This window comes from Nomascus leucogenys, chromosome 8 (genome assembly GCF_006542625.1).
Source record: "Nomascus leucogenys isolate Asia chromosome 8, Asia_NLE_v1, whole genome shotgun sequence".
In the NCBI taxonomy this organism is placed as follows: domain Eukaryota; kingdom Metazoa; phylum Chordata; class Mammalia; order Primates; family Hylobatidae; genus Nomascus; species Nomascus leucogenys.
In genome coordinates this window covers 98,671,746-98,686,370 of record NC_044388.1, presented here as the reverse complement: position 1 = coordinate 98,686,370, position 14,625 = coordinate 98,671,746, and the positions used below count along the sequence as shown (strand labels likewise).

The 14,625-nt window shown below is 38.9% G+C and overlaps 1 protein-coding gene across 1 annotated transcript; it reads right to left on the bottom strand.

Annotated features, from left to right (window-relative positions):
- Nucleotides 1-6,097: 6,097 nt before the first annotated feature.
- Nucleotides 6,098-7,086, bottom strand: LOC100586819 (olfactory receptor 1N2). The gene is given in 2 exon segments (XM_012508864.2): nt 6,098-7,011; nt 7,014-7,086. Coding segments are annotated over 2 exon segments (945 nt in total). The 5' UTR covers nt 7,045-7,086.
- Nucleotides 7,087-14,625: the final 7,539 nt, after the last annotated feature.

Below are 14,625 nucleotides of genomic sequence, written 5' to 3'. Positions count from 1 at the left end.
AAAATCTAGAAGAAATGGATAAATTCCTCGACAAATACACCCTCCCAAGACTAAATCAGGAAGAAGTTGAATCTCTGAATAGACCAATAACAGGTTCTCAAATTGTGGCAATAATCAATAGCTTACCAACCAAAAAGAGTCCAGGACCTGATGGATTCACAGCCGAATTCTACCAGAGGTACAAGGAGGAACTGGTACCATTCCTTCTGAAACTATTCCAATCAATAGAAAAAGAAGGAATCCTCCCTAACACATTTTATGAAGCCAGCATCGTCCTGATACCAAAGCCTGGCAGAGACATAACCAAAAAAGAGAATTTCAGACCAATATCCTTGATGAACATTGATGCAAAAATCCTCAATAAAATACTGGCAAACCGAATCCAGCAGCATATCAAAAAGCTTCTCCACCATGATCAAGTGGGCTTCATCCCTGGGATGCAAGGCTGGTTCAACATACGCAAATCAATAAATGTAATCCAGCATATAAACAGAACCAAAGACAAAAACCACATGATTATCTCAATAGATGCAGAAAAGGCCTTTGACAAAATTCAACAACCCTTCATGCTAAAAACTCTCAATAAATTAGGTATTGATGGGACGTATCTCAAAATAATAAGAGCTATCTATGACAAACCCACAGCCAATATCATACTGAATGGGCAAAAACTGGAAGCATTCCCTTTGATAACTGGCACAAGACAGGGATGCCCTCTCTCACCGCTCCTATTCAACATAGTGCTGGAAGTTCTGGCCAGGGCAATCAGGCAGGAGAAGGAAATAAAGGGTATTCAATTAAGAAAAGAGGAAGTCAAATTGTCCCTGTTTGCAGATGACATGATTGTATATCTAGAAAACCCCATTGTCTCAGCCCAAAATCTCCTTAAGCTGATTAGCAACTTCAGCGAAGTCTCAGGATACAAAATCAGTGTACAAAAATCACAAGCATTCTTGTACACCAATAACAAACAAACAGAGAGCCAAATAATGAGTGAACTCCCATTCACAATTGCTTCAAAGAGAATAAAATACCTAGGAATCCAACTTACAAGGGATGTGAAGGACCTCTTCAAGGAGAACTACAAACCACTGCTCAATGAAATAAAAGAGGATACAAACAAATGGAAGAACATTCCATGCTCATGGGTAGGAAGAATCAATATCGTGAAAATGGCCATACTGCCCAAGGTAATTTATAGATTCAATGCCATCCCCATCAAGCTACCAATGAGTTTCTTCACAGAATTGGAAAAAACTACTTTAAAGTTCATATGGAACCAAAAAAGAGCTCGCATCGCCAAGTCAATCCTAAGCCAAAAGAACAAAGCTGGAGGCATCACCCTACCTGACTTCAAACTATACTACAAGGCTACAGTAACCAAAACAGCATGGTACTGGTACCACAACAGAGACATAGATCAATGGAACAGAACAGAGCCCTCAGAAATGATGCCGCATATCTACAACTATCTGATCTTTGACAAACCTGACAAAAACAAGAAATGGGGAAAGGATTCCCTATTTAATAAATGGTGCTGGGAAAACTGGCTAGCCATATGGAGAAAGCTGAAACTGGATCCCTTCCTTACACCTTATACAAAAATTAATTCAAGATGGATTAAAGACTTAAATGTTAGACCTAAAACCATTAAAATCCTACAAGAAAACCTAGGTAATACCATTCAGGACATAGGCGTGGGCAAGGACTTCATGTCTAAAACACCAAAAGCAATAGCAACAAAAGCCAAAATTGACAAATGGGATCTAATTAAACTAAAGAGCTTCTGCACAGCAAAAGAAACTACCATCAGAGTGAACAGGCGACCTACAGTATGGGAGAAAATTTTTGCAACCTACTCATCTGACAAATGGCTAATATCCAGAATCTACAATAAACTCAAACATATTTACAAGAAAAAAACAAACAACCCCATCAAAAAGTGGGCAAAGGACATGAACAGACACTTCTCAAAAGAAGATATTTATGCAGCCAAAAAAACACATGAAGAAATGCTCATCATCACTGGCCATCAGAGAAATGCAAATCAAAACCACAGTGAGATACCATCTCACACCAGTTAGAATGGCCGTCATTAAAAAATCAGGAAACAACAGGTGCTGGAGAGGATATGGAGAAATAGGAACACTTTTACACTGTTGGTGGGACTGTAAACTAGTTCAACCACTGTGGAAGTCAGTGTGGTGATTCCTCAGGGATCTAGAACTAGAAATACCATTTGACCCAGCCATCCCATTACTGGGTATATACCCAAAGGACTATAAATCATGCTGCTATAAAGACACATGCACATGTATGTTTACTGCGGCACTATTCACAATAGCAAAGACTTGGAACCAACCCAAATGTCCAACAACGATAGACTGGATTAAGAAAATGTGGCACATATACACCATGGAATACTATGCAGCCATAAAAAATGATGAGTTCATGCCCTTTGTGGGGACATGGATGAAACTAGAAACCATCATTCTCAGTAAACTATTGCAAGGACAAAAAACCGAACACTGCATGTTCTCACTCATAGGTGGGAATTGAACAATGAGAACACATGGACAAGGAAGGGGAACATCACTCTCTGGGGACTGTTGTGGTGTGGGAGGAGGGGGGAGGGACAGCATTAGGAGATATACCTAATGCTAAATGATGAGTTAATGGGTACAGCACACCAATATGGCACATGGATACATATGTAACAAACCTGCACATTGTGCACATGTACCCTAAAACTTGAGTATAATAATAAAAAAAGAAAAAAAGAAAATGGATTAATTTAGTTGATCACATCAATACACTAAAGAACAACTACATAATAATATAAATAGATGCAGAAAAAGCACTTGACAAAAATCCAACACTCATTTATGATTAAAAACTCTGAGAAAACTAGGAATAGAGAGATAAAGGATATCTATTTTAAAAACTACGGTTAACATCATACTTAATGATGAAAAACTAAAAGCTCTGCACTAAGATCAGGAACAAGGCAAAAAAATGTCCCCTCTCATTACTGCTTTTGAACATCATACGGAAAGTCCTAGTAATGCATAAGACAAGAAAATGAAAAGTGTACAGATTCAGAAGGAATAAATAAAATTCTTTATTTTCAGATGACATGATTTTTACAGAAAATCCAAAATATCCAAAAATCTCTCCTGGAACTAGTAAGGAATTACAGCAAGGTTTCAGGATACAGGATTAATATACAAAAGCCAATTGCTCTCTTATATAGCAGCAATGAACAAATGGAATTTGAAATTAAAAACAAAATACCATTTACACTAGCAGCCCCCAATTTGTTAGATATAAATCGGTATACAAGATTAATATGAGAAAAACTGCAGAACTCTGATAGCAGAAATCAAATAAGAATTAAATAAATGGAGATATATTCCCTGTTCATGCACAGGAAAACTCCGTGTTATCATGGTGTCATTCTTCCCAATTTGATTAATAGATTCAACATAGCCTTAATCAAAACCTCAGCAAGTTACTTTGTGGATATCAAGAAAATGCAGAGAGGCAAAAGACTCAGAATAGCTAACACATTATAGAAGAAGAGGTTTGGAGGACTGACACTACTCGCTTTTTTTAAGTTCTGGCATACATGTGCAGAATGTGTAGGTTTGTTACATAGGTATACATGTGCCATGGTGGTTTGCTGCACCTTTCAATCTGTCATCTAGGTTTTAAACCCCGCATGCATTAGTTATTTGTTCTAATGCTCTCCCTCCCCTTGCCCCCTACCCCCCAACAGGCCCCGGTAGACACTACTTACTGCAAGTCTGCAGTAATTAAGATAGTGTGGCATTGACAAAAGAACAGAAAAATAGATCAATATAACACAATAAAGAGCCCAGAAATAGACCCACATAAGTAGAGTCAACTGATTTTTGACAAAGGATTAAAGACAATGCAATGCAGAAAACATAGTCTCTTCAACAAATAGTGCTGAAACAACTAGACATCCACATGAAAAAAAAAAGAATCTAGACACAGACATTACACCTTTCCCTAAACATTGCATACAATGAAATATTACTCAGTCTCAGAAAGAAATGAACTATCAAGCTATGAAAAGACATGGAGAAATCTTAAACACATTGTGAGTGGAAGAAGCCAATCTAAAAAGGCAATATACTGTATGATTCCAACTACATAACATTCCGGGAAAAGGTAAAACTATGGAGACAGTAAAAAGATCAGTGGTTACCACAGGGTTATGGGGAGAGGGGAATAACTACATGAAGCACAGAGGATTTTTAGGGCAGTGAAACTATTCTGTATGATACTATAATGATGAATACATGCCATTAAGCATTTGTCAAAACCCACAGAATGTACAACACCAAGAATGAACTCCAGTGTAAACTGTGGAATTTGGGTGATGATGTGTCAATGGAGGATAATGGATTGTAATAAATGTACCACTCTGGTGAGGATTAGTTCGGGAGATTGTGCATGTGTTGGGGCAGAAGGTATATGGGAACTTTCTGCTCAATTTTTCTATAAACCAAAAACAGCTCTAAAAGAGTAAAGTCTATATATTAAAAAAAGATTGCAATGTTCATGCCTACCTGAGTTTCCAGCCTGCCCTACAAATTTCAAACTTGCTACCCTCTACAATTGCATGAGCCAATTCCTTGAAGTAGATATCTTCATATATAATTAGACTGTAAATGGCATGGTGTAGCTGGGTGACTGGAGGGCAAAGGTGGGGATATTAGAGGTCAGAAATTAGTTCCCAAAAAGGAGAGATACTATTCACAAACACAAAACTTGCCTTTTCCAACCTTTGCCTTGGTACTAGAAATTGCAGCAGTAGATTGCTGTGGTCAGGGCCAAGTCACCTAATTCAAGGCTAAGATGGTCTTGTCTGGTTTCCCTAGTTGTCTCATTATTCCTCTCTTCTATCCAAAGAGAAGGGACAGAAGGAGAGAGGTAGAATGACCAAAGAGCAATGCGTGCTGGTGCCTGATCTTCCTTAAAGGAAGATCCTTAAGCAATATTTATTGTACAACACCAAAAGGGCATACGTTCCTTTTTAAAAATCTTGGCCCAGGATGAACATGATCTCAGAGATCTGTTTCAGTGCTTCTTTTTCTCTGTGAGTTATCACTGAAACTTTTTTTGTGCCAACCCTCAAATTTCATTTCCTTTTTTGAAAAATATCTACATGTTTTAAAACATGTAGCTATAAAGAAGAAATTGATAACCTAGAATTTCATTGCAAAGAGAAAACCATTGTTAAGCTTTGTGACTTCCCATAATATCAGTTCCCACCAGATTGCTTTGCATCAAATTATTGCCCTAAAAATTTCCAGCATGCTTGATTTATCATTTTTTATTCTAGAATATTTTTATGAAAGAATTCAGAGAATGATTGTGTGGTTAGTACAAATCTGGCACTAGTAGGTGTACAACAAATATTGATTACTTTTAATCTATTTACTACAACAGAAGAGTGCTTTTAAGAATACCATATTAATTTAATTCTTTTTCTCCTATTGTTATCATTCAATATTAATCTTAGATGTGCACTCACACATTCCTTGTCATGATCCTCACAAAGTGGTAAAATAGAAAGGGAGTCGATATCGGGATAAATTGACTTGTTAAGTTATGTAGCATCCTAATTCACAGTTTTCACAATTCTACCTAAAATAACTGATGTAAGGAATAATGAGGAACATTGTGGATAGTCAATAAATGTTTGTATTCTCATTCCTTCACCTCATCCCACGCCTGCCTTGCTGGGATAGAATTGCTCAGCTCCAGAGCCTCATAACAAATGCCTTGTTCACTATGGCTAATATGCTGGTTTTAGAGATGTGAGGAGGAATAGTAGTTTTGCTGTTAGTAATGGTTGCCTCACTGGGGTCAGGAAAGAGGCTGAGACAGAACATCTCATTCCACAGCCTAATAAAAGAATGAAACACTTTTTTTTTTTACATCCCTAACTCAGAGTCAACGGATAACCTTTCCCTAATATCAACATGACAGTAGTAGAATTACTGAAGTGATGAAAGACAGGAAGGGATTGATCAAGATTAGACATCACTGTCTAGATGTCTAATCATAAAAAGAATGTTTTCCCACTGCCAAAAAGTTTATCCAAAGCCTCCTTCATGTCTCTGTTCCTCAAGCTATAAATGAATGGGTTTAGCATGGGAATAATCACCATGTAGAGAACAGCAGCCCTACTTTCCCTCTCTGTAGAGTAAGTTGATGGAGGAAGTAAATACACACCCATAAGAGACCCATAGAAGAGCAGAACCACTGTGAGATGAGAACCACAGGTAGAGAAGGCCTTCCATCTCCCTCCAGGAGATGAGATGCCAAACACAGCCCAGAAAATGCAGACATAGGAGAAGACGATCAGCAGGAGGGGAACAGTGAGGAACAGCAAGCCCATGGTGATGATCATTAGCTCGTTTACATGGGTATCTGAGCAGGCAAGCTTCAGGAGAGCACTGGGATCACAGTAGAAATGGGGGATGGCTTTCTGGGCACAGAAAGCCACGCGGGTCAGCAACAGTGTGTGCATCAGGGCAGGACAGTTGGTTAGCACCCAGCACACACCCAGCATTAGTGCACAGAGCTGGGGACTCATAGATGTGCTGTAATGGAGTGGCTGGCAGATGGCCACATAGCGGTCATATGCCATCACAGCCAGCAGGCTGTTGTCAAGGCCACCAAACATAACGAGGAAATATAGCTGTGCAAGACACCCAGAATAGGAGATGGTCTGACTCTGGGTATGAATGTTGGCCAGCATTTTGGGGATCGAGGCAGAAGTGAAACAGGCATCAGTTAATGACAGGTTGGCCAGAAACAAGTACATAGGAGTATGGAGGTGTGGGTTAGAGCTGATGGCCAGGATGATGAGCAGGTTCCCCACCATGGTGACCAGGTACATGCCGAGGAAGATGCCAAACAGAAGAGGCTGCTCCTCTGGCCACTCAGAGAGTCCTAGAAGGAGGAAGTCACAGTGGTTTGGTTCACTCTGCCTGCTTTTCCCATCCCTGGTAGTTCGTGTTACCTGCACAGATAAAAACCTTCCATGTGTCAGTATTTATTTATTAGATCAATTTACAGATATGCATCTGTGTGGCCAGAACTGTGCTGGGAGAAAAAAGAAAAATAAATGGTCTTTGCCAATAAGAATCTCTGAATCTCATTGGGAATGCAAGGAAATACCCAAGAGACATTTAGAGAACAGTTAAGATAATATCCATTCAAATCTCAATTGTGCTTTCTACGCTATAGCAGAATCCAAAGAAAAGAGATTTGTTTGACCAGAGAAATTGGCATGGGCTATTTAGAGGAAGTGAGAATTGAGACTAGCTTGATGGCAAGATTAGAAAAGCCATTTGTTATTGTCAATTGGAAAGAAGGTGCATGATCTCTATCAAACTCCTACCCCTCCTCCAACACACACATACACATACACACACACACACACACACACACACACTCAAGCCCTCTTTGTGGGGGCTGAAATTGACTTTTAAGAGAAGATAACTTCCTCCCCACTTGCCTTTTGGTCCCTAGAATTTGACCTCACCCATTCAAACCAGTCCTGTACTCTTTCCTAACTAGCGGCAAAGGATATGTGAGTTGAGGGCAGTAGATGTCTGCTGTCGTACTCCCCCATCCACTGTTAGGATGTTCCCTCCCACACACACACACAAATAGGACAGGGAGCCACTCTCTCCCTTCCATCACTTCCTCTCCTTTATCCCTGTCCTCTTCCCTTTTTTGCTGCTATGCATCTCTATCTGCTCTGGGAACTGATATTTTAGTCCACCTGTGCCTTCACCCCTACATTTGTACTACATTTGTCTAGTATTTACTTTTAACCAGAGGGAGGGGAGGTGAAAGGTATCGCCCTGACTTTTTGGCTTGAAAATAACCAGTCTGTTTTTCTGTTGCCCTGGTGAGCTGGTAGGAGAAACCATTTCATATTGATCTTGTGGAAGTTTGGCCTTAGAAGCTTTTGTAACTATTTTAGTCCTCCGTTTGTTCTTTGGTTCATAGAGAAGCTTCTGACTCAGCACTTTCCCAGGAATCTTTTGCCTGGTCACCTGGTCATCGGACTGGGAAGGAAGGTGTGTGTGTGTGTCTGTGTGTGTGTGTGTGTGTGTGTGTGCACGTTCTACCCCTTCCAAATCCTCACCTGTCAGATTATGGATCAGTTGTAGGCATCTTCAAATTCTCCACTTCTCTTCCTTGGATGGATAACTCATAATAAAAAACTCTCTGAGACCTTTCTGACTCAGAGGCAATAAAGTCGGGGTCTGTTGAGTCCAGAGCTTATTAGAAATACCTGAAGTGTATGGCTCAATTTCAGCTTCCCCAGGCATAAGAAGACGGGATATCTCTTAAAGTTATAAAGGCTCCTAGAACACCATCTCCCAATGTGCTCATTAAGGCCGACCTCAGTGTCATTGTGCAGCTTTTTCTCCAGCCAACTCTGGCTGGATCCTAGGGGAGCTGAGGACCTCTCTTTCCCAGGGGTTAAACTCTCAAATGTGGGTCTCGGGAATGTGATTCTGAAGCCTCTTGCTGGCAATGCAGTGCACTTCAGCCTGACTAGCAGGTCACCTGGGAACTCCTGCCTATATGCATTAGGCAATTCAGCACTTGTCCCATGCCCAAGGTAAAACTGCACTGAAGAAGCAATCAGGAGTATAAACTATAACATGACTATTTCTGCTGGTGATTTCCTTAAAGAGAATAATCCTAATGGAAACAATACCCTCAAAAACTCCAAAACTCAATTAATGATGCAACCTAAATAAAGCACACCAGCCACAGTGCCTCATACAAAGCAGCTGCTCAAAAAAAGCTACTCATATCTACTGTATTTTAATTAATTCTATTAAATGGAGAGGGTGGAATTCCCACCTAGGTGTGTAATGACTCTGGAGTACATGCTATTATCCACTATGCTTTGTTCCAGTATCATTGTTGGTTTTAATCATAAGCAATTTCACAGGTCTAAAATAATCAAAATTTTTGTAGCTATTGTAAATGGGATTGAGGTCTTGATTTGGTTCTCCGCTTGATTGTTATTAGTGTGTAGGAATGCTACTGATTTTTGTCCATTAATTTTGCATCATGAAACTTTACTCAATTCATTTATCAAATCTAGGAGTCTTTTGGAGGAATCTTTAAGATATTCTAGGTATTAGATCATATCATCAGCAAACAAAGATATTTTGGCTTCCCTTTTCCAATTTGGATGGCTTTTTTTTCTTTTCCTGATTGTTCTGGTTAAGGACTTCCAGTTAAGACTTCCAGTACCATGTTGAATAGGAGTGATGAAAGTGGTCATCCTCCAGATGGATTCACAGCCGAATTCTACCAGAGGTACAAAGAGGAGCTGGTACCATTCCTTCTGAAACTACTCCAATCAACAGAAAAAAAGGGAATCCTCCCTAACTCATTTTATGAAGCCAGCATCACACTGATACTGAAGCCTGGCAGAGACACACAAAAAAAATAGAATTTTAGACCAATATCCTTGATGAACATCGATGCAAAAATCCTCAATAAAATACTGGCAAACCGAATCTAGCAGCACATCAAAAAGCTTATCCACCATCATCAAGTGGGCTTCATCCCTGGGATGCAAGGCTGGTTCAACATACGCAAATCAATAAATGTAATCCAACATATAAACAGAACCAAAGACAAAAACCACATGATTATCTCAATAGATGCAGAAAAGGCCTTTGACAAAATTCAACAACCCTTCATGCTAAAAACTCTCAATAAACTAGGTATTGACATATCTCAAAATAATAAGAGCTATCTATGACAAACCCACAGCCAATATCATACTGAACGGGCAAAAACTGGAAGCATTCCCTTTGAAAACGGGCACAAGACAAGGATTCCCTCTCTCACCACTCCTATTCAACATAGTGTTGGAAGTTCTGGCCAGGGCAATTAGGCAGGAGAAGGAAATAAAGGGTATTCAATTAGGAAAAGAGGAAGTCAAATTGTCCCTGTTTGCAGATGACATGATTGTATATCTAGAAAACCCCATTGTCTCAGCCCAAAATCTCCTCAAGCTGATAAGCAACTTCAGCAAAGTCTCAGGATACAAAATCAATGTGCAAAAATCACAAGCGTTCTTATACACCAATAACAGACAAACAGAGAGCCAAATCATGAGTGAACTCCCATTCACAATTGCTTCAAAGAGAATAAAATACCTAGGAATCCAACTTACAAGGGATGTGAAGGACCTCTTCAGGGAGAACTACAAACCACTGCTCAATGAAATAAAAGAGGATACAAACAAATGGAAGAACATTCCATGCTCATGGGTAGGAAGAATCAATATCATGAAAATGGCCATACTGCCCAAGGTAATTTATAGATTCAATGCCATCCCCATCAAGCTACCAAGGACTTTCTTCAAAGAATTGGAAAAAACTACTTTAAAGTTCATATGGAACCAAAAAAGAGCCCGCATTGCCAAGTCAGTCCTAAACCAAAAGAACAAAGCTGGAGGCATCACCCTACCTGACTTCAAACTATACTACAAGGCTACAGTAACCAAAACAGCATGGTACTGGTACCAAAACAGAGATAGAGACCAATGGAACAGAATAGAGCCCTCAGAAATAATGCCGCTTATCTACAACTATCAGATCTTTGACAAACCTGACAAAAAGAAGAAGTAGGGAAAGGATTCCCTATCTAATAAATGGTGCTGGGAAAACTGGCTAGCCATATGTAGAAAGCTGAAACTGGATCCCTTCCTTACACCTTATACAAAAATTAATTCAAGATGGATTAAAGACTTACATGTGAGACCTAAAACCATAAAAACCCTAGAAGAAAACCTATGCAATACCATTCAGGACATAGGCATGGGCAAGGACTTCATGTCTAAAACACCAAAAGCAATGGCAACAAAAGCCAAAATTGACAAATGGGATCTAATTAAACTCAAGAGCTTCTGCACAGCAAAAGGGACTACCATCAGAGTGAACGCGCAACCTACAGAATGGGAGAAAATTTTTGCAATCTACTCATCTGACAAAGGGCTAATATCCAGAATCTACAATAAACTCAAACAAATTTACAAGAAAAAAAAAAACAACCCCATCAAAAAGTGGGTGAAGAATATGAACAGACACTTCTCAAAAGAAGACATTTATGCAGCCAAAAGACACATGAAAAAATGCTCATCATCACTGGCCATCAGAGAAATGCAAATCAAAACCACAATGAGATACCATCTCACACCAGTTAGAATGGCGATCATTAAAAAGTCAGGAAAGAACAGGTGCTGGAGAGGATGTGGTGAAATAGGAACACTTTTACACTGTTGGTGGGACTGTAAACTAGTTCAACCATTGTGCAAGTCAGTGTGGCGATTCCTCAGGGATCTAGAACTAGAAATACCATTTGACCCAGCCATCCCATTACTGGGTATATACCCAAAGGATTATAAAACATGCTGCTATAAAGACACATGCACACATATGTTTACAGCGGCACTATTCACAATAGCAAAGACCTGGAACCAACCTAAATATCCAACAATGATAGACTGGATTAAGAAAATGTGGCACATATACACCACGGAATACTATGCAGCCATAAAAAATGATGAGTTGATGTCCTTTGTAGGGACATGGATGAAACTGGAAACCATCATTCTCAGCAAACTATCACAAGGACAAAAAACTAAACACCGCATGTTCTCACTCATAGGTGGGAATTGAATAATGAGAACACACGGACACAGGAAGGGGAACATCACACACTGGGGACTCTTGTGGGGTCGGGGGAGGGGGAAGGATAGCATTAGGAGATATACCTAATGCTAAATGACGAGTTAATGAGTGCAGCACACCAACATGGCACATGTATACATATGTAACAAACCTGCACATTGTGCACATATACCCTAAAACTTAAAGTATAATAATAATAAAATTTAAAAAAATTAAAAAATAAAAATTCAAAAAAAAGAAAAGAAAGTAGTCATCCTTGTCTTTCTCTAGTTCATAGAGGGAATGCATTCAGCTTTCCCCCATTCAGTATTATGCTGGCTATGGGTTTGTCAGATATGGTTTTTATTATATTTAGGTATATTCCTTCTAGGCCTAGTTTGCTGAGCATTTTTATCATGAAGAGATGTGGAATTTTATCAGTTGCTTTTTCTGTATCTACTGAGATGATTGTAAGTTTTTTATTTTAAATTCTGTTTATGTGGTGAATCACATTTTTTGATTTGTGTATATTTAACTATCCTTGTATTCCTCAAAAGAAACCCACTTGATTATGGTGTATTATCTTTTTGATGTGCTGTTGGATTCAGTTTGCTAGTATTTTATGGAGAATTTTTGCATCTATTTTCACCACGGATATTGGTCTGTAGTTTTCTTTTTTTGTGTCCTTGTCTAGCTTTAATATCCAGGTGATACTTGCTTTGTAGAATGAATTAGGGAGGATTCCTTCCTTATTGATTTTTTGAAAGAGTTTCAGGAAGACTGATACCAGTTCTTCTTTGTATGTTTGGTGAAATTCAGCTGTGAATTAAACTGATCCTGAGCTTTTTGTTGTTGTTGTTGGGAGACTGTATGATTCAATCTCACTACTCAGTATTGGTCTATTTAGCATTTCTACTTGTTCCTGGCACAATCTTGGGAGATTTTATATTTCAGGAATTTATCCATTTCCTCAAGGTTTTCTCATTTGTGAATTCATAGTTGTTTATAGTAGTCTCTGATGATACCTAGGATTATATGTAACCAAGGAGGTAAAAAATGTCTACAAGAAAAACTACAAAACACTGAAGAAAGAAATTTTAGATTACACGAATAAATGGAAAAACATCCCATGATCATGGATTGGAAGAATAAATATTGTTAAAATAACCATGCTGCCCAAAGCAATCTATAGATTCAACGCAATTCCTATCAAAACACCAACACCATTTTTCATAGATTTAGAAAAAAAATCCTAAAATTCATATGGAACCAAAAAAGAACACAAATAGCCAAAGAAATCCTAAGCAAAAAGAACAAAGCTGAAGGCATTAAATCACCTGACTTCAAATTATACTAACAAGTTATAGTAACCAAAACAACATGGTATAAAAACAGACACATAGATCAATGGAAAGAATAGAGAACCTGGAAATAAAGCCACATACTTACAGCCAAATGATATATGACAAAGTTAACAAAAACATACACTGGGGAAAAGACACCCTATTCAACAAATAGTTCTAGGAAAATTGGATTGCTATATGCGGAATAATGAAACTGGACCCATATTTCTCACTGTATACAAAAATTAACTAAAGATGGATTAAAGACAACTGTAAGACCTGAAATTATACAAATCCTAGAAGAAAACTGAGGAAAAACTCCCCTAGACATTTGTGTGAGTCCATCTGCATTGCTACAAAGGAAAATCTGAGGGTGGGTAATTTATAAGGAAAAGAGGTTTATTTGGCCCATGGTTCTGCAGGCTGTACACAAAGGATAGTGCCAGCATCTGCTTCTGGTGAGGCCTCAGGAAGCTTCCAATCATGTTGGAAGGTGAAGGGGAGTCAGCATATCATATGGCAAGAGAGGGAACAAGACGGATGCCATGCTGTCTTAAACAACCAGCTTTCACATGGACTCATTACTGCGGGGAGAGCACCAAGCCATTCATGAGGGATCTGCCCTCATAACCCAAACATCTCTCACTAGGGCCCACATCCAACACTGGGGATCTCAATTCAACATGAGGTTTGGAGAGGGCAAACATCCAAATCATATCAACATTGATGTAAGCAAATAATTCATGACTAACACCTCAAAAGCACAGGCAACAAAGACAGAAATAGACAAATGGAACTAAATTAAACCAAAAAGCTTCTGCACAGCAAAAGAAATAATCAACAGAGTAAACAAACCACCTGAAGAATGGGAGAAAATATTTGCAAACTATGCATCTGACAGAGAACTAATGTTCAGAATCTACAAGGAAGTCAAACAGCTCAACAACAACAAAAAAACAAACACAGGAAGGGGAACACACACACTGGGGCCTGTTGTGGGGTGGGGGGAGGGGGGAGGGATAGCATTAGGAGAAATACCTAATGTAAATGACCAGTTAATGGGTGCAGCACACCAACATGGCACATGCATACATATGTAACAAACCTGCACGTTGTGCACACGTACCCTAGAACTTAAAGTATAATAAAAAAATATATATATAAAAATTTTAAAAATTGGACAAAGGATATGAACATTTTTCAAAAGAAAACATATAACCATCTCCTAATGAGTCACTTTGGCATAATGACTATTTTGAGTTGGAGGCACTTGCAAAACAGCAGGTGCAAGAAGATTGCTCTGGCCTATTTTCTCTTTCTTAAAAACAAGAGATGACATTTCCTTGTGGAAAATTTCCTCCCTATACTAAACTATCATTTTTATTACCAAGGACAGAATTTGAGACTAAGGGAAATGTACATAAAGAAACCTTGTTAGACTAACCCTTATCTTTCTAGTCAATTCCACCCAATTAACTACCCCAGCCCAAACCCCTTTGCCTTGTCACACTTTCACAATT